Here is a 17,477-nt window from a genome sequence, read left to right on the forward strand (position 1 = left end):
GGACTTCCCAAAGCACAGAGTGGCTGCAGGGTGCTGGGGTCCCCCAATGCATGCAGTGGCCAGGGAGTGCACGGAGGGGCTCCAGAGTGCCGGGACAGGAGCTGGGGTGTCGGGACCCCAGTACACGGAGTGGCTCCGGGGTGCCGGGACAGGATCTGGTGTGCTGGGACCCCCCGATACACTGAGCCGCCGCGGGGTGCACGGAGCTTCCCAAAGCATGGACCGGCTTTGGAGTGCACGGAGCCCCTGGTGCACAGAGATCCCGGAGTGCAGGGACAGGCTCCGGGGTGCCGGGATCCCTCCAATGCACGAGTGGTGCATGGAGTCCCCCAGTGAGCGGACGGAGCTCAGGGTGCACGGAGCGACTCCGGGGTGCAGAGACTCCCCCCTAAACCCCGGACGGAGCTCGGGGTGCACGGAGCGACTCCGGTGTGCAGAGATCCCCTAATGCACGGAGCGGCCACATGGGGCACGGAGTCTCCGGAGGCACGGACGGGTCCCGGGCTGCGTGGAGCGGCTCCGGGCGCAGGGACAGGCTCTGGGGCACTGGCACTCTGAATACACCAAGTGGCCGAGTTGCACCGAGTCCCCCGGTGCACGGAGTCACTCCGAGGTGTCGGGACTCAGCAAAGCACAGAGAGGCCACGGGGTGCACGGGTTTTTCCAGTTCGTGGAGCGACTCTGGATTGCAGGGACCCCCCCAGTACGTGGAGTAGCAGTGAAGTGCACGGAGCTTCCCAGTGCATGGACAGGCTCCGGGATGCAGGGATCCCCCAGCATACAGAGTGGCTCTGCGGTGCCGGGACTCCCCAAAGCACGAAGCGGCCACAGGGTGTGCAGAGTCCCCCGGTGCACGGACCGACCCTGGGATGCATGGAGCGATTCTGGGGTGCAGGGACACCCCAAAGCACAGAGCAGCCATGGACTCTCCCAGAGCACAGATGGACCCTGCAGTTCATGGAGTGGCTCCGGGTGCCCGGACGGGCTTTGGGGTGCTGGGATGCCGCAATGCACAGAGGGGCCGTGGGGTACACAGAATCTCTGGTGCATGGATGAGCCCTGGGGTGCACAGATAAACTCTGGGGTGCCGGGACCCCACAAAACACAGAGCAGCCACAAAACATAAGGGTGCATGGAGCCTTCCAGTGCACAGACAGACCCAGGGCTGTGTGACACAGCTCCAGGTGCAGGGGCAGGCTGTGGGGTGCTGGGACTCCCCAGTGTATGGAATGGCCATGGAATGTACTGAACTTCCCGGGATATGAATGGGCTTCAGGTGGCACAGACTCCTGCAGTACATAGAGCACCCCTGAGGTTCACGGATGCAGTGGGGGACACTGAGAATACCTCCTCTCCCCTCCATTCGGAGCATCAACAGTCCTGGGTTCAGAGGGGGACCCTGGGGTGCATGGATAAGCAGAAAGAGCTCCTGCTGAGCCTCTTTCTCCTTCTCTTTGGACTTCACTCCTAGCTGAGGCGAAGGGAGAAAACTGCTTTTCCTTCCCCAGTGTGTGCCTCCCTGGCAGCAGCTTCATGCTTGATCCAGCTCAGCACTGTGTACACTGAATTTGGGGCAATGTCTTGCACCTCCAGCCCTTCACTGTGCACCCTCCTGCGAGCTGGGCTGTGGTGGGAGTTCCGGCTAATGCCATGTACTGTGCCTTTCTCCAAGTCCAGAACGCGCTGCTGCTGCACCCCATTTCTGAGCACCCAAGCAAGGAGCAACAGTCCTTGACCAGGGGATTCTGTCTTTTCCTCTGCAGGAAGGGAAATACAGCCAGGGGCTTGAATCAGTCCCTTGAATGTCAGATAGGGCTGGCTGGAGCTGCCTGAAGTTTGGCACAGTCTGATTTGGACGATCAACGGTTACAGTCACGCAGGGGTTTATCGCAGCGTTTGCTGTGCCAGCCCTTTCGCAATAGCAGTGGTGAAATTGGGGTGAGGATTTGCTAAGAAAGTGGATATTAGCAGTTAGGGGAGAAAAAAAAAGTCCCTTTTCCTTCCCATTCCCCCCTCGCTAGGTTAGTGTTTTGAGGTTCAGTTGCTGATGGCTTCCTTTATGTCCCATGAAAGTTTGGCTTGTTCTGCAGCCCCCTTCCTCTGAGCAGTCTGTAGGTGCCTGAGGGAGCACAGCCACATGCTTTGAGACCCAGGCCCTGCCAGGCCAACACGATCAACAGTGATCAGTCTGGGAGATGGGGGAGCCTGGGTGTAAAAATCCCCTTTCTTACCCAAGGCAAGCACAAAATTGTGCATTGAGGGGTCGTGGGAGGAAGGACACCTCACAAGGTGTGGAGCCAAGACACCACTGTTGCTGTGAGTTACCATAAATGAGGGTTTGATTTGGAGTAAAACCAGTACTTTTGGACTTTCATAGTGAAATAGCTGGCCTCTGTGCTGTTTTATGGCCAGGCAAACTTAGCATAATGTTTCTGGCTGTGTCCCAGCTGATTAAAGTTCAATGTCCAGCTTGTGATGCTGGTTAAGTAAATGAGGCAGTGTCTGGGGTAATAGCCTGATGCTTGTGCAAGCTGGCTTCAAGAACTGGTGGAGAAGGAGCTCAGAGTCACTGCCCAGGAGCTGGATGGTCTCAGCTGTCAGTTTGCACTGCCAGGGGGTAGCTGCTGTTTGTAATGGATACCTTTGTGTTTGCTTGTTAGAGCCCTCAGGAGGGAGCAGTGTTATCCCTGAAAGCAAAGCTGAGGCTTCCCTTGCACAGCAGGGATGTGTGGGAGACACCAGAGTTTGGTTCTGCTGGACAAATCTCTCTTGCTCAACTGTGCCATAAATCTGTGGCACCAGGGGCTTGGGACTGGTGCAGGATGAGGCTCCTTGCTTGGCATCCACCTTCACACCCATCCCTGCCTTGCCAGGACAGCAGCTCCTTGTGTGGCGGATGTAAACCTGGGTGTGGGAGGGGGGATTAGGAGAGGAAAACTTGGTTCTTTTTTTTTTTTTATTTATTTTTTATTTTTTTATTAAAGCTAGGTAAGTGTGTTTACCCTCAGTGCTTGTCCCCGGGCAGCTGCAGGAGCAGAGGTCCCCAGTTCTGGAGTGGACACTGAGATGACCAACCTCAGAGGCTGTGGGGCTGTGACAGCTTGGGGGAGTGGGGCTGGCACAGGGCTTGTGGCTTTAGAGCTGTAAGCTGCTTGGGGAGAGCTGGCTTTGCGTTTATACAACACCTCTGAAGGCGGGACCTCTGTTAGAAATGAAAATACAGATACTGCCCTATGTCCTGCTGCCCTAGAGAGGACTGAGCGAACTTTGGGCTTTGCTCTGTATTTATCTACTGCTTTTTGCTGGATCTCTTTGTTCTCTACTCTTGGAAACTTAGGTTGGACTGGCCAGTGCCTGTGTGCTGCTGATACTGCTCCACGTGTGTTGTCTTGTTGGCTTCTTTAATGCTGGGCAGTGTCTTTAGGCCCTTGGGTTGGCTGAAAAAATGCTGTGGTCACTGCCCACTTCACCCATATGTGCTGTGGCTCAGTGCCTTGGTTTTGTTAGGTGGGCTTTTGGTGAGCAACTTGAAATGTGATGTTTTTGCATGAGGTGCTGCTCCTCAGTGCTCTGCTTCTCACCAATGTTTGCCCTGCCCTTGTTTTTAAGAGTGGATGTCTTGGGGTTGGTTTTGCCCCTGGTCTGGCTGGGGTTGGAGCTGAGGAGGGAGAGGTGGAAGTCATGGTAAGGCAGGGGCTGTGACAGCACCGGTTTAGACTGATTTAAAGGGCTGCTTCACCTCTAATCACTTATAAATGGATAGGCTGGGACCCTTTTGAGCTCTTCCTCCTTCATTACAGTGGAGTTGCCAACACTGAGGCTTTCCTCATCCCTTTAGGGTACCCAGCTGCTCTAAGAAGGTGTCCCACCCTACAGAAATGAGGGCAAAGAGAAGAAACTGCCTCTTCCCAGGTTAAAACAAGTCTTTTGGGAATGCTGGTACTGCCCATGTCCTGCCAGCCTGTGCACAGCTTTGCTTGTCCTTTCCTTGGCTGGCCTTGCTTGGCTCTGCCTGCTGGGTGGGTGACAGTGAGAACCTCAGGAGCTGTTGGGTTTCTGCTGGCCATGTTGCAGGTGTGCAGCAGTGACCTGTTGCTGTGCCCAGCTTTTGCAGAGTCACGGTGGTTAGTGAGGGCTGGGATGGAAGCTGAGCCTCTGGTTTTGGAGAATTTCTGTTTTCTTTAAGTTTTTAACTTACAGAAGCAAGAGAAATGACTAATCCTAGGGGAGTGTGACCTGTCTTGAACTCCACCGTTCCAGGTAAACGTGCGTGACAGCAAGATTTTAGCTGGTTGAAGTGCTGCAGGTGTGGCTTTTTCCACAGCTGCCGAACTCTGGCCACAATTTCTAGAGAGCTCTGGATTTGCTGCACATGAGGAAAGAGCTCCAGATCTGTTTAATGTCCAAGAGATAATGCACAACAACTCTGTGCCTGCATCTCTGGTTGTCTTGGTATCTTCCTCATCTGAAGTCTCTGTGGTGATATTGGGCCTCTTTAAGTCAATTTAAACTTTGGATCCCAGCCAAAGAAAACGAAGTACACTGAAAATGGGAAATGCAGAAGGCTGCAGGTCACTTCCAGGGAGTGGGAAACTGAGTTGATAATAAGCAGAGACTGACATGGCAGAGAATATGTCTTGCAGAAGTAACACAAGTGCACCCAACTTGCAGTAGCTTTTAGGAGTGTATCAGTGTTAAGGATGACAGGGCAGTGATCCTTCTTAAATCAGGCAATATGCAGAGAAAAGCCAGGATGGAGCTGTGGTTAAAATTTTGTCCTCTTCAGCATATGCTGCCAGGCTCAGCCACCTTCCAAGTTTTGCTGGACTCTCCTATAGGCAGCTTTACACTCTGTTTTGGAAAACATTTTTTATTGTTCACAGGAACAGCTGCTGTGCTCTGCTTTGGCTGCTGGTGCATCTGTGCTGTTTACTAACGATATGGTTGGCAGCAAACCCAGCCTGTTACTGTGTGGCTTCCTTGGGAGATTTTATCTTGAGGTTGTTTCCCCTTCTTCCTCTGTGGTATTGTCTGAAATTCACAGCTTTCCGGCAGGAGAGCTTTCATGGAATGCCAGCAACCACCAGTGAGTGTGCATTGAACACCCTGAGATCGGACTGTGCTGGTAATTAGCAAGCACATGTCCTTTAATGAGAGGAAGAGTTGATTAAAATCCCTTGGCTGCAGACCATGGCCGTGCCCTCGCTGGCACAGTGTGTTCCCTCCCTTGCCTGCAGAGTGCTGAGGTGCTGTGTCCACGTGCATCCCTGGACAGGGCTCCTCTTGCATGTGTTTATAATGCCAGTTTTACTGGGGAAAGTGGACAGAGCCTCCAGTAACAGCATTTCTCTGCCTCTCTTTGTCTTGCAGAACAATCAAGTTCTTGGCATCGGAAGTGGATCTACGATTGTACATGCAGTACAACGATTAGGTAGGATGCTCCCCTTCCTGTCCCTCCCACCACAAAAAGTCCCCTTTTCCACCTGCCCCAAATACTTAAGAAACACCCTAAATCACCTGCATGCTGACTTGGAGCTGATGCCTTGGGTCTGTTCACTGGCTGCTGTGTCCTGCTTGAACCTGAAGGTTAAAACGGAGTGTTGGGCTCCAAATTTCTTGCCTGAGAGTCCTGAGGAGGTAATGATTTGCCACCTGTTCTCCCCACACAGCCAGGAAAAGCTCTCCACTGGCACCCAAACTGGAGCTGAACTCCTTGGTCTGGTTCCAGCTTTGCCCAGTGCTGACTTGCTGTGTGGCTCGAGGCCATGCAGCTGCTCTGCTTCCTTTAACCTGTTTGCCTGTGGCTCATTTTGCTCCCCACATCCACACAATTCACACTGAGGGCCCTGCTGAGGTGTAATGAAAACAAGGAATGTGAAATCCTGCTGCATTTTATTTATGTATCCCGCAGTCAGGTTTACCTGCTTGCTCCAGGTGCAGGGTTTTGTTCAGGGCGTGATTCAGAAAATTTCAGCAAAATATGCAAGTGAGGCAAATGCAGTTTTGCAAAGTGAGTGTGAGGGTAATTATTGTCATGGCTCATTACAGAGGGTGCAGAGGTCTAAAGTTCCTTTGCAAGGCACGCTCAGCCCTGGATCAGATTGTGGAGGCGAACTTTAGATGTCCTTGGATGCAGAGCAGCTGTGGGGGCCGTGGTGGATTGGGAGCACAGGATCAGCCCTGTTGTTCTTGGGGGTCTTGCTTGGATACAGAGAGGGAACTACAGAATCATGAAGGTTGGAAAACACCTCCAAGACCCTCAAATCCAGTGCAGCATCACTGTGTTCACCACCAAACCATATTCCCAAGTGTTACATCCACACTTCCAGGTATGAAGATTGCACCACTTCCCTGGACAGCACAGTTCCGTGTGTCCCACCTGGGTGTCTCCCTGTCTGGGGAGTCCCCTGGTGACTCCAGCTCCCTTGGGCAGAGCTGTCCTGCAGCCCAGAGCATGCTGAGTTCTGAGCAGAGCCCAGCCCTCCCCTGTGCAGGGACACAGCAGTGCTGGGGCTGCCCCTTGTCACCCATTTCCCCACTCTGTGTGATGCACTTTATTGTCTGGGAACTGCTGTTCAGCCTTCTGGGCTTGGCTCAGTACTGCAACCACTCCCTCCTTGAGCATAGAATCAGTCTCTAAATAAATGGCTATTGTGTTTGAAGAGGAGTGGCTGTTCCAAGCTGCACATTCTGGCTTTTCATGTCTCCTGATTGCTTTAGAACTGGGATATGGCTTGTAACAACATCCAGCCTCACGTATTGCATGTTCAGTCCTTCCAGCAGCAGCAGCATTACCTTGGAGCATGGTCCTCGTGTGTCTGCTCTGGTGCATGAGCTCTTGCTGACTCTTGGGCTGCTGGCTTGTGCCTGAGAGTTGTAATTACTAAAATAACATTTTGTCCGTAATGATATCTTAGTAATAGATTTTAGTCATTTGAGGTTAGCCTGGGGGAGGAAATATTTCCTTCCATTTAATGGAATACTGTACTTTATTAGTTCTTTCCCTGCTATATATTTGAATGTTCTATAATAAATTAATGTGATGTCCCCAGGGCAACAAGCCAGCAAACCTTTCAGACAGCTGCTGGAGCTGTGTGTTTACATGGAGAGTAGCAAAAACCTGTCTAATGGAGTGAGAGAGGGGATGGGGCCAATTTCCCAGGTGAGGATTTGCTGATGGAGCTCCTCTGCTGCTGGAGACATAAAGGTTAATGGCTCATGGTGGCTTGGGCTGGGCCAGAATGGGTGTTAAAACATTTCTGACTGTTGAAACTGAGCCTCAGCTTATGGAGGGGGGCACCTGTTTGCATTTTGAGCGTGACTGAGTTATTTGCAAGCCAAGCAAGTAATTGCAGTGAATCAGAGGGGCTGCACTGAACTGAGGTTTCTTAAAGTGAAAGTTGCTGTGTTTTTGCCTTGTGCAATGAACAAACCAAGGTTTCTGCTTTTTTCCCTGCAGCTGAGCGAGTTAAGGAGGAGAACCTGACAATTGTCTGCATCCCTACATCCTTTCAGGTGAGTGCTTTCCTCCTTTGCTTCCTGCCACTCCAAACACTCCTGCAGGGGATCTCCCCCTGAGCTGTGGGAGGCCACCTTGCCTCTCTCTGCTTCTCAGGGCTGTGAATGAACCAAAGCACCAGTGAAAGCAGTCGTGGTGCAGCCTACAGAAGGATGTCACCAAGAGGGTGATGATGCTGTGTTACCCTGACCTGAACTCCAGGCTGGGAGCTATATTATCAGCCAGTGTGGTAAGGCTGGTTGTGTCAGGGTTGGTGTGTGGCTTCCTCTGGATCTCACTTGCAGGAGAATGCTGCTTAGTGGTGAATTAGACTCATAGTGCAAAGCTCACTTTGTCTCCTTTGGGTCTGTATCAGCCCTGATAGCTGTAAAGAATAATACCAAGCTCTTGTGTCTTCAGCAGGAATTTCAAATGCATCAACTGGATTTGATGAGAAATGTCAGAAGAGAAATTGGCTTAACCTCTCGTTTGCAGTGCAGTCTTTGCAGGAATTGGTTATAGATAGATGCTGAGATGTTGAGAGGGCTGGAGGGAGAGGAAGAACCTGGCATGGTGGTGGAATACAGATCTGCTGGGGAAGCTTCTGAGCATCTCCCATGGCTGGCAGCTGGCTTTGGTCTCTTTGCTTGTGTTCCCTGAGGTGGGAACCTCCTTTTGGGGAGGCAGAGGTGACATGGTAGGGACCATCCGAGGGGTCTTCAAGTCTGGGTGGCAATACCCCAGTCGAGGAGTTGGACATGTGTCCTTCTCGTGGTCCTGCTGTGGGCCTGGGGACTGTACTTTTGTCACAGCCTTGTCACCGTGAGGGCAGTCAGGCAGTGTGGCATGCAGGGCAGAGCCTGTCCTGTGAGGTTTTCTGGGACTGGGTGGGTAAAGCCCTGAGCAACCTGGGAGCTGACCCTGCTTTGACCTGGAGGTTGGATAGAGACCAACCTGAATTATCCTAAAATCTTAGGAAAACCTAACATCCTCTTACCCTGCAGTTATTTAGCTGTGGGGGTGTCAGGGCTCTCTCTTCCCAGCTGTTGCAAACAACTGGGCTATAATGCAAGGTTCTGCAAAGGCCAGAAAGTGTAAAAAAAAAAACCAACCTACCCTGTATCAGTACATCTGTTGATGATAGAGACTGTGGTGAGAGTCTGTCTTTGATCTGTCTCACATGATTCCCACCCTGAAATGCCATGTCCCTTTTGAATCTAGAAGTGCTCTGAGTTCAGTCATTAGTTCTTAAAGAAAATATTGATGAAGCTCTTGTAGTGAGCATGGGCTGGAGCCTGTCCTGCCTTGAAATGTTGTCATAGTTCATTTAACACCACCGAGTTTCTTACCAGTAAAACAAAAAAGTTGCTGTTAAAGGGTAGAGAGAGATTGTACACCTTTTGGCAGGAGCCAAAATTCCCAACATGGGGCTGGCTTGTATCTCTTGCAGTGCCTTAGACCTCAGCCAATTCCGAGTGGAGTGTTCCCAGGCCAGCAAAACAGCATTTTATTTTCACTATGTACAGGTGTAGATGGCTGCCTGAGGTCACTGGCAAGGAAGAGTTGGTTTCAGTGGCTTTTAGACTCCTCCTTTCCCTGTTGTCAGGTCATTAATCCATCACCATCAGTAAAGCTAGAGCAGGGTAAGTATCTGTCCCCTGGCATTTGCGTTCTCTTTTCACCGGGACGAGAGCACGGAGTGGGACTGCTCCTGTCGAGTGCTGTGCAGTTACCACCACTTTTCCCTCAGTTCTGGGAGCTCTGCTTTTGATTCCCACTGCTCCCATTGCCTTGCAAGCAGAGCCTGGAGAGAGCCAAGCCACCTCATTGCCACACTGCTGACTCTAAGCCCGTTCAGGGTCTGGCCTGCATGTGCAGCACAGTGTTTTTCAATGCTTTCAATTCCCCAGATCCCTGAAATCTCCTTTTGTGGACACCATGTGATGAATGTCAACCCACTGATTTTTATTCATTTCCTTTTGTGAGTCCTTAGGGCCCCACAGCCCATGGGTGTTAAAACTGCATGCTTGGAAGTGCCATGATAAACTATTCAAATGATATCTTTTTGCCAGGAGTGCCACCTGCTAATTCTAATGTTTCTGGGGTTCTAGGACCTGTGACTGACACACTTTTGCTAGTGTTAGTGGGTAGAATTCAGGGGAATCAGCTGATCCAGGCTATTGCACTGGGGTTTCTTTGTCTAGCTGCAGCATGGTAGCAACTTTGGACTTGAGCAGAACCTGTTCAAGGGGGGAATCTCACTTGAATGATGATTTGTAACATAGCAAATTTAACCAGTTAGAGATCCTGCAGATGACACTGAGTTGGGTGGGAGTGTTGATCTGCTGGAGGGCAGGAAGGCTCTGCAGAGGGATCTGGACAGGCTGGATGGAGGGACCAAGGCCAACAATCTGAGGTTCAACAAGGGGACCTGGCCTGGGTCAGCACTGGTGAGGCCAGACCTCAAATCCTGTGTGCAGTTTTGTGCCTCGTGACAAGAAGGGCACTGAGGGGCTGGAGTGTGTCCAGAGAAGGGAGAGGAGCTGGGGAAGGGTCTGGGCACAGGTGTGAGGAGCAGCAGAGGGGGCGGGGGGGACAGCCACGTCGGGGTTGATCTCTTCTCACAAGTAAGAATTAACAGGACAAGAGGAATTGGCCCTAGGTTGTGCCAGGAGAGGTTTAGATTAGATGGCTATTAGGGAAAATTTCTTCCCTGGGAAGGTGGTCAAGCATGGAAGAGGCTGCCCAGGGCAGTGCTGGAGTCACCGTCCCTGGAGGGATGTAAGAGCCCTTACATGTGGCACTTGGGGACATGGGTTAGCCGTGGCCTGGGCAGTGCTGCGTTAAGGGCTGGACTCGGTGTCAGCAAAGCTGGCTAAACAATTCTGTGATTCCCTGTATAAGCTGAGGGACTGGGCAGGGGCAGCTCTGGCTGCACAACCCTGTGTTGTGTTGCCACTAGAGGGAAACACACAGCCGCTGCAGGAAACGTAGGTCAGAGCCACCAAGCAGCTGTTTCAGCAGCTTCCCACACTTTCCTCACGAGTTGTGCGTTTGTTGTTTACTTTTTAGCTTATTTCCAATATGAAAAATACTTTCTATGTTAGTTTCACGTTGCTGTGGTATAAATATTTAAGTCTCTTGATCCCATTTTTCAGCTGAAGGAGATAAGAAGGGCTGGGTTGGTGAGAGGGAGAACGATGTCCAAGCAGAAACAGCATAATATTTAAAAATTCCATGTCTGCTTTAGTGCTTAGATACAAGTGATTCCCACCAAGCTGATGAGGCCTCCTGCTATTTAGTACGGAGAGACCCAAACCCAGGAGTCCTGTTGTACCACCTGAGCATTTTAGTTCAAATCAGCAACAGGATTTTCTTTTGATTAAACAGCTCTGGTCTGGAAACATCATTTTCTCCTTGCTGCAGCCACTCCATGAGCTCAGAGTGGAGCAGTGGAGCTCTCCCAGAGAGGCTCCATCCTTGCTGCAGCCAGGGGATGACACCAAGAGTCTGTTTTCCTTTCCTACCACTGGTGAATGGTGTTTGTTGTCTTCTTGGTGCACAGGCCCGTCAGCTGATCCTGCAGAACGGCTTAACACTGAGTGACTTGGACCGAAATCCAGAGGTGAGTGGGACCAGGGAGGTGAGACCTCCTCTCACCTGGTCCTTCAGAAAGCATCCAGGCTCCTTAGTCCTCCCCTGAGGCTGAGTTTGGGCAGCCACGCTGCAGAACATCAGTGAGAACTCGAGTTGGAACAACAGGAAATGGCCTCAAGTTGTGCCACAGGAGGTTCAGATTGGGTATTAAGAAAAATTTCTCCACTGAAAGGTTGGTTAAGCACTGGAACAGGCTGCCCAGGGCAGTGGTGGAATCAGCATCCCTGGAAGTGTTCAAAAAACATTTAGATATGATGTTTAGACATGGTTTAGTGGGGATCTGGCAGGGTTTGTTGAATGGTTGGACTGATCTTAGAGGTCTTTTCTAACCTTAATGATACTGTGATTGTAACAGGTGTAGTTTATTTTTCCCCCAAGTTCTGTCTTAGTTCTTGTCCCTTTAGATGGCAAGAAGGCTGCTGAGTTGTGTTGTCTCCAGGTGCTTGGCATCTCTTCCAAGATGAGGCTTGAGACAGGGATATTGCTGAGCTGTCAAAGATGTGTCCTGGGAAAATCTTGCACGCTGCTCCTTAAACAACACCAGAGGCTAAAGAGATGTGCCTTTCAGGCCAGCAGTTGGTTTGGGTTTCTCTTCCTCTCACATGCCTGTGGTTGTTAGAGGGGCTTGAGTGGTCTCAGGGTATCCTTGGGTGGCCCATCAGACACTTGTCTCTGGTCAGGCTGGCATCAAGGTGCTCCCAGCTCTGGTGACATTTGTGACAGCTTGGGATGTTGCACCCCCAGAGCTGCAGCAGGAGCAGGGCCTGGATGCTGCACAGAAGGGGTTCCCACATCAATTTCCTCCTCTTCCCACAGCTTGATGTTGCCATCGATGGAGCAGATGAGGTGGACTCTGACCTCAACCTTATCAAAGGTGGCGGGTGAGCCTTGCTGTCTGTCTGTCTGTCTGTCTCTCAGTGCTGGTGGTGGGGGCTCTGAGCATCCCTGTGTGGCTGTGGGTGTCTCTGGGCTGGGCTGGAGGGGATCCTTGTGCAGGGCTGTGTGTCCACCCACAGTGGGAGATGGCTCCTGGCCAAGGCTGCCAGGGACAAGGGGCACAAGGTGAGGGGTGGGGATAAGGAGGGTAAGGTGTGGGGCAATGCCAGCACCAAAACCAGCAGGAAGATATTGGAGGGGACTGGACTTCAAGGCCATTAGGCACAGTGAGGAGCAGTCTGATGTTTTCTGGTTTTGTTTTTATTTTTTTCCCCCTTGCAGTGGCTGCTTGACACAGGAGAAGATAGTTGCAGGATTTGCAAAGTGCTTCATTGTTATTGCTGATTACAGGTGAAGATATTACTGTTCATAATTCCTTTCTCCTCCCTGGGAGGTTTCAGATGGTGCTGTGTTAGGCCATTATTGTCATTCCTATGGTTACAGGAGAGCAGGAATGGATGGAAATGAGCCTGGCTCCCAGTATTTCAGCAATTCAATTTATCTTTTTTTCTTAATTTTCAACTCAGCAGGCCTGCTTTGGAGTCAGCAGAGCTTGTGGGGAAGTGGCAGTTCTGCTCTCTGAGCTTAGTGATTGTCAGCATGGGATAAATTTTCCAGCCATGGGGCTGTGGAAAAAACAGCTTCTGTTCTGCTGGTCCAAAACATATCAAAACAGGGTTTGTGAGTGGGTAGAGCATTGTGCATTAAACTGGCTCGTGCTGCAGCAGGGCACACATGGACCCTGTGTCCTCCTGAGCCTTGGGCCTGAGGGGTTTGCAGAGGGCCTGGGGTGATGTTAATGGTGTCAGCACTGTAATGTCCAACACTAATCCCACCTCAAACTGTGCCCTCAGGAAAAAGTCTGACAGCCTTGGGGAGCAGTGGAAGAAGGGAGTTCCAATCGAGGTGATCCCCATGTCTTATGTCCCTGTCACCAGAGCCCTGACCAAAAAATTTGGCGGTGTCGTGGAGCTGCGGATGGCTGTTAACAAAGCAGTGAGTATCCCTGTCAGCCCTGCTTCCCCTGAGGAACCACCTCAATGTGGGCAAAGGGAGGACCAGAGGTCAAGCCCTTTATCTAGTGAAACCTGGGCTTTCACTCCCACAAGTGACATCTTGTGTAATTCCTCCTTATTACATTTGGGTTACTGAATTGTGTGTTTAGGTGTTCAGGCTGCTCGTTGAAAGCCTTTCTGGCTGTGACTCCTAAAGAAACATCCCAGAGCAGGGAGCAGAGGGATTGCCAGACTGGTCTGACCTGCTGCCCTGGGGGTGCTGGGGGGCTGCAGGGCAGTCTGACCTGCCAAGGAGGATCTCGAGTTGGGGGTCATGGTTCCACTGACAGGTTTATTGTGGGGATGGCCCCAGTTTGCTTGAATGATGACTCTAAACCACTGCAGTGGTCCCAGTGAGGGCTCTGACAATCCCTGGCTGGGATCAGGAGACTCAGAGCTCATGCCATGACAACTGGGTTTGCTTCCAGGGCCCTGTGGTGACAGACAATGGGAACTTCATCCTGGACTGGAAGTTTGACAAGGTTCACGAGTGGCGTGAAGTGAACAGCGCTATAAAGATGATACCAGGTGATGTCTGTGGTTTTTAAAAAAACACAAAAAGCTGGCTGAGGCTTGGTGTGTGATAAGTAACCTGGACTGTGTCAGCTCTCTCCTGGATATGAGGAAATGTGTGTGTGTGTGTGTGTTTGCTGCCCTCCTGCAGGTCCCTGCATGTCTTTCTACTCAAGAGCAGTCAGCTCAATTGGTACAATTGGTACATGGTGCCCATGTGGCTTTTTCCATACAGTGGTGAAAACTCAAGTGCTGCTGTTGATGTTGACAGTTTCCCATTAGGCACAACAGTCCTGTCCTCTCCCTTACCCTCCTTGTGCCCATTTAGAGAGGGACTTTTAGTGGAAACAGTGGTGCACTCTGGAGGGAGGGTTTGCACTGTCTGTGGTATTTTCCAGGAGCTGCTTACAGCTCTGCATCCCATTCCCATTGGGAGACCCTCCCTGCTGTGAGGGTGAAGTGTACCCAAGCTCTTGCTGGGCTCGAGCAGCAGTGGCTGAGTGCTCTGTTTGCAAATAAAACAGCCTCTCTGCAGGGACTCCTGCCTTGCATGAGACCTGCTGCCCAGGCAAGAGCTGCCTCTGGACCATCCAGCTCTGCCCAGGGGCACTGGCACTCTGAACTTCAGGGAAGCAGAATCTGGGTGTCTTTCCAGTTACCTTGGCAAAGCCTGTCCCTGAAGTCCTGCCTTCACACAGCTGCCTTCACTGACTGCCCATGTGTTGCCAGAACATGCAGGAACAGGTTGGGATCTCGTTGCACAAACACCAGCATGCCCACAAACAGCCATATATTGTCCTGGCTCCAGGACTGAAGCACCAGGCCAGGCAGAGGCTGTGGGTGTTGGCTGAGTGAAGAGTGGCCAGTAACTTGTAGTTGTTTCTGGTCAGTGGTTTTGCTTCCCTCAGTAGTTCTTGTCACAGAATCACAGAACTGTTGGGGTTGGAAGGGATCTCTGGTGACCACTGCTGGTCTGGGCTGCCCCTGGTGCAGTGTTTCATATCCTAATGCAGTTGCTGCCCGTGGCTGCACAAATCTCTTTGTCATTAGAGCTGTGTCTGTGCAAGAGGTTGCTCTGCACAGCAGGAACTTCTTCCCTGCATCTCTTTTTGGTTGAGAAAAACCACTGGGACCTGTTCCATCCTGTGGGTTTGGTCTCAGCACTGTTTTCTGCTCAGAAATGGAACTGCTAAGGGAAGATCTTCCCTACCCAGAAGTGGATGAGCATAAATGTGAAGCTGTTGAGGCCTAAATGCAGTGCTGGTAGAAGGGTTTTGGCCACCTTGTGCTTGTGGTAGCCCTTGTCCTCTGTTTCTGTCCACCTTCCTGGCCTCTGGCTGTGTCTCAGTGATCACTGTGAAGTTAGGAGCACCCCATAATTAAATGCAATCTAAAGTACATTTACAAATGGGCTACAAATTGCAGAGGTAGCACCAGAGCTGCTGAGTCTTAAAATTTGAACAAGTGTTAGCCAGGTGATCTCTTACAGGGTGGTGTTTCAGATGAGTTTAAAGGCAAAGGGAGTCATCAGATGGCAGAAAATGCTTTTCTCATGATTGTGTTGGTGCGACAGTGGTGGCTGGGGCAGCGTGAATGTCGGGGGAACTTTGGGAGCTGTTTCTCAGTCTCTGAAGAGTTTTTGCTGGGAGTGGCTGCATGGAGAAGACTTGCCAGAAGCTCCCTGTGTGGCTGATACAGGCTGGACACTTCTCCAAACCTCTGGTGGAGGCGCTGGTGCTTTTTAACGAGGAAAAGCACAGGCAGAGCAGAGGACACGAGCACAGGGGTGGCTCTGGCAGTAACAAACCTCTCGTTCCGCAGGTGTGGTGGAGACGGGGCTGTTCATCGACATGGCTGAGGTGGTGTATTTTGGGATGGAGGATGGCTCTGTCAGCGTGAGGGAGAAGCAGCCCTGCTGACAGGGCCCTGCCACGGGGACTCAGCCGTCGTGACGGTGCCAACCCGACGTTTTGCCTTAAGGAGCAGCGGCTGTCGCAGGAGACCCGCGGGAAAGCCCATCAGAATCCGCTGACGTGATGCTGAATGTCTTTTTTAAAAAAAAACAAACAAGTGAACAAACAAACAAAAAATAGATTCTATTTATATATATATATATTTTTACTTTACAGGAATGTTGTCTTTTTTTAATGAATCGTTTCAATGAATTGCTTTAACGTTTTTATTTTCTTTTCTAAGAAATACTTACCAAAAACATTAATCCCTGGTTTTGTTTTTGGAGGGTTTTTTTTTCTTTTTTTTGAAAGAGAACTTGAACCCTTCTGGTTGCTCATAGTGCTTAATGATGGACGTCAGAAATACAATCCTGCATCGTTCCTAATTATCCTGGCTGGGAGGGTGATGTATGAAACAGGAGCACATCCAGTTGGGACCTGCTGATGCCTTATTTGGAACCTTTTTGGTTCAGTATTTTATGCCTTTTATTTTTCTATACCACTGTTTTTTAATAGTTCAGGATGTCTGGTTGTCCTCTGTGCACCATGACAATTCTCTGAGCCTAGGGTGGTCTCTACATCCCCTTCTCTGGGACACTGATAAGGGCCTTTTCTGGGCTTCTGTGTGGAGGAGACATTCATCCTTTGAGCCAAACTCTGCTCTCATTTAATTCAGTACCTCTGATTAAAGTCTGTCCTGTAGCTGGAGATGTTCAGGACTTTGTCCTTGTAGACCAAGAACAGAACTGGGTGCTTGATGAAGTTTACAGGAGCATATTTTAGCAGCTTAGGGCAGTGTGGAGTAGTGTTCAGTGGCAAATGCTTTGGTTTGGAATGAAGGTTAATTATGACCCCTCACAGCTGGTTGATTTGTGAAGGATAGAGCAGAACGCACAGGAAAACGGAGTCTTCCTGCCTAAATTCCACGTGTAGCAGGAGAGAGACACTCATTCAGTATCTCATTTTTGGTGTATAGGTGCTTTGCATGGTTCTGATGTCGAAATGCAAGCCCTCTCTTTGTGTTTTAGACACTGAAATAAAGAGCTGTTATACCAGACTTGGTGGTAATTTTCTTCTTAAAGTAACTTACTTTGTGGATAATGGAGCAGATCATGGTCAGACCAACTTCTGCTAACTTCCCCCTTGCAAGAATCCCTCACCCTGGCCAAATCCACCCTTCTGCATTTGATTTCCTTTTGCTTAGGGTAAATGAATTATTTAAAATGAGCCAGATTATCTGGTCAACACTTGTTATCTGCAGTACTTTCCTCAACAGACACCGTCTTCAATTTGGACATCTAAAACCTGTGCACCTAAATCCAGCTCTTGTACTGAGCAAACTGCCAGCAGCTTGCTGGAAACACTGGGATTTCTTTTCCCACAAGCCCGATGCTGCAGAAGCCATTTGCAAAGCCCCAGCTCTGGCTAGGGGCTGTTTTCAGGTGCTCTTGGGCTCCTAATGTAATCCTGGATAAACAGAGAGCAATCGAGCACAGCTTAGTGCCCAAGTGCCTTCTCGCTCAGCGTGCTGCTGGAAATGAGATTAGCAGGAGTGAATGCTGCTGTTGACTCTCCTCTGTCTGAAATCAAACAGCTCCTTCTCAAAAAGCCAATAAACCCATTACTGCACCATTACTTTCTGGCCCTGCACCAGCTGTGATCTCATTCAGCTTTGTGCTTAGCAGGGGCTCCTTAGCCTGAAGATGGGCAGGTCTGATTCCTGATCCACTCTGGGTGCTGGGGTAGATCCTGTGGGGACTTCTGCAGCAGATTCCCCTGCTGGGATGGGACTCTGAGTGGGCCTTGGGCTGTGGGTTATGGGCATGGTGTGCACTGTATGCACAGCTGGAATTAAAATGTCTGTGT

The 17,477-nt window shown here is 50.6% G+C and overlaps 1 protein-coding gene across 1 annotated transcript in view; it reads left to right on the forward strand.

Annotated features, from left to right (window-relative positions):
* The window catches only part of RPIA (ribose 5-phosphate isomerase A), a 17,208-nt gene extending 540 nt beyond the window's left edge, over positions 1 to 16,668 (forward strand). The window contains exons 2-9 of the mRNA XM_015625388.1: positions 5,371 to 5,431; positions 7,460 to 7,515; positions 11,064 to 11,123; positions 11,972 to 12,036; positions 12,374 to 12,442; positions 12,946 to 13,087; positions 13,575 to 13,674; positions 15,481 to 16,668. Coding sequence (XP_015480874.1) covers positions 5,371 to 5,431; positions 7,460 to 7,515; positions 11,064 to 11,123; positions 11,972 to 12,036; positions 12,374 to 12,442; positions 12,946 to 13,087; positions 13,575 to 13,674; positions 15,481 to 15,578 — 651 coding nt within the window. The 3' untranslated portion in view covers positions 15,579 to 16,668. The remainder of the gene's footprint in view (positions 1 to 5,370; positions 5,432 to 7,459; positions 7,516 to 11,063; positions 11,124 to 11,971; positions 12,037 to 12,373; positions 12,443 to 12,945; positions 13,088 to 13,574; positions 13,675 to 15,480) is intronic.
* The last annotated feature ends 809 nt before the right edge of the window (positions 16,669 to 17,477 follow it).

The sequence above is a fragment of the Parus major genome, chromosome 4, assembly GCF_001522545.3.
Source record: "Parus major isolate Abel chromosome 4, Parus_major1.1, whole genome shotgun sequence".
In the NCBI taxonomy this organism is placed as follows: Eukaryota; Metazoa; Chordata; class Aves; order Passeriformes; family Paridae; genus Parus; species Parus major.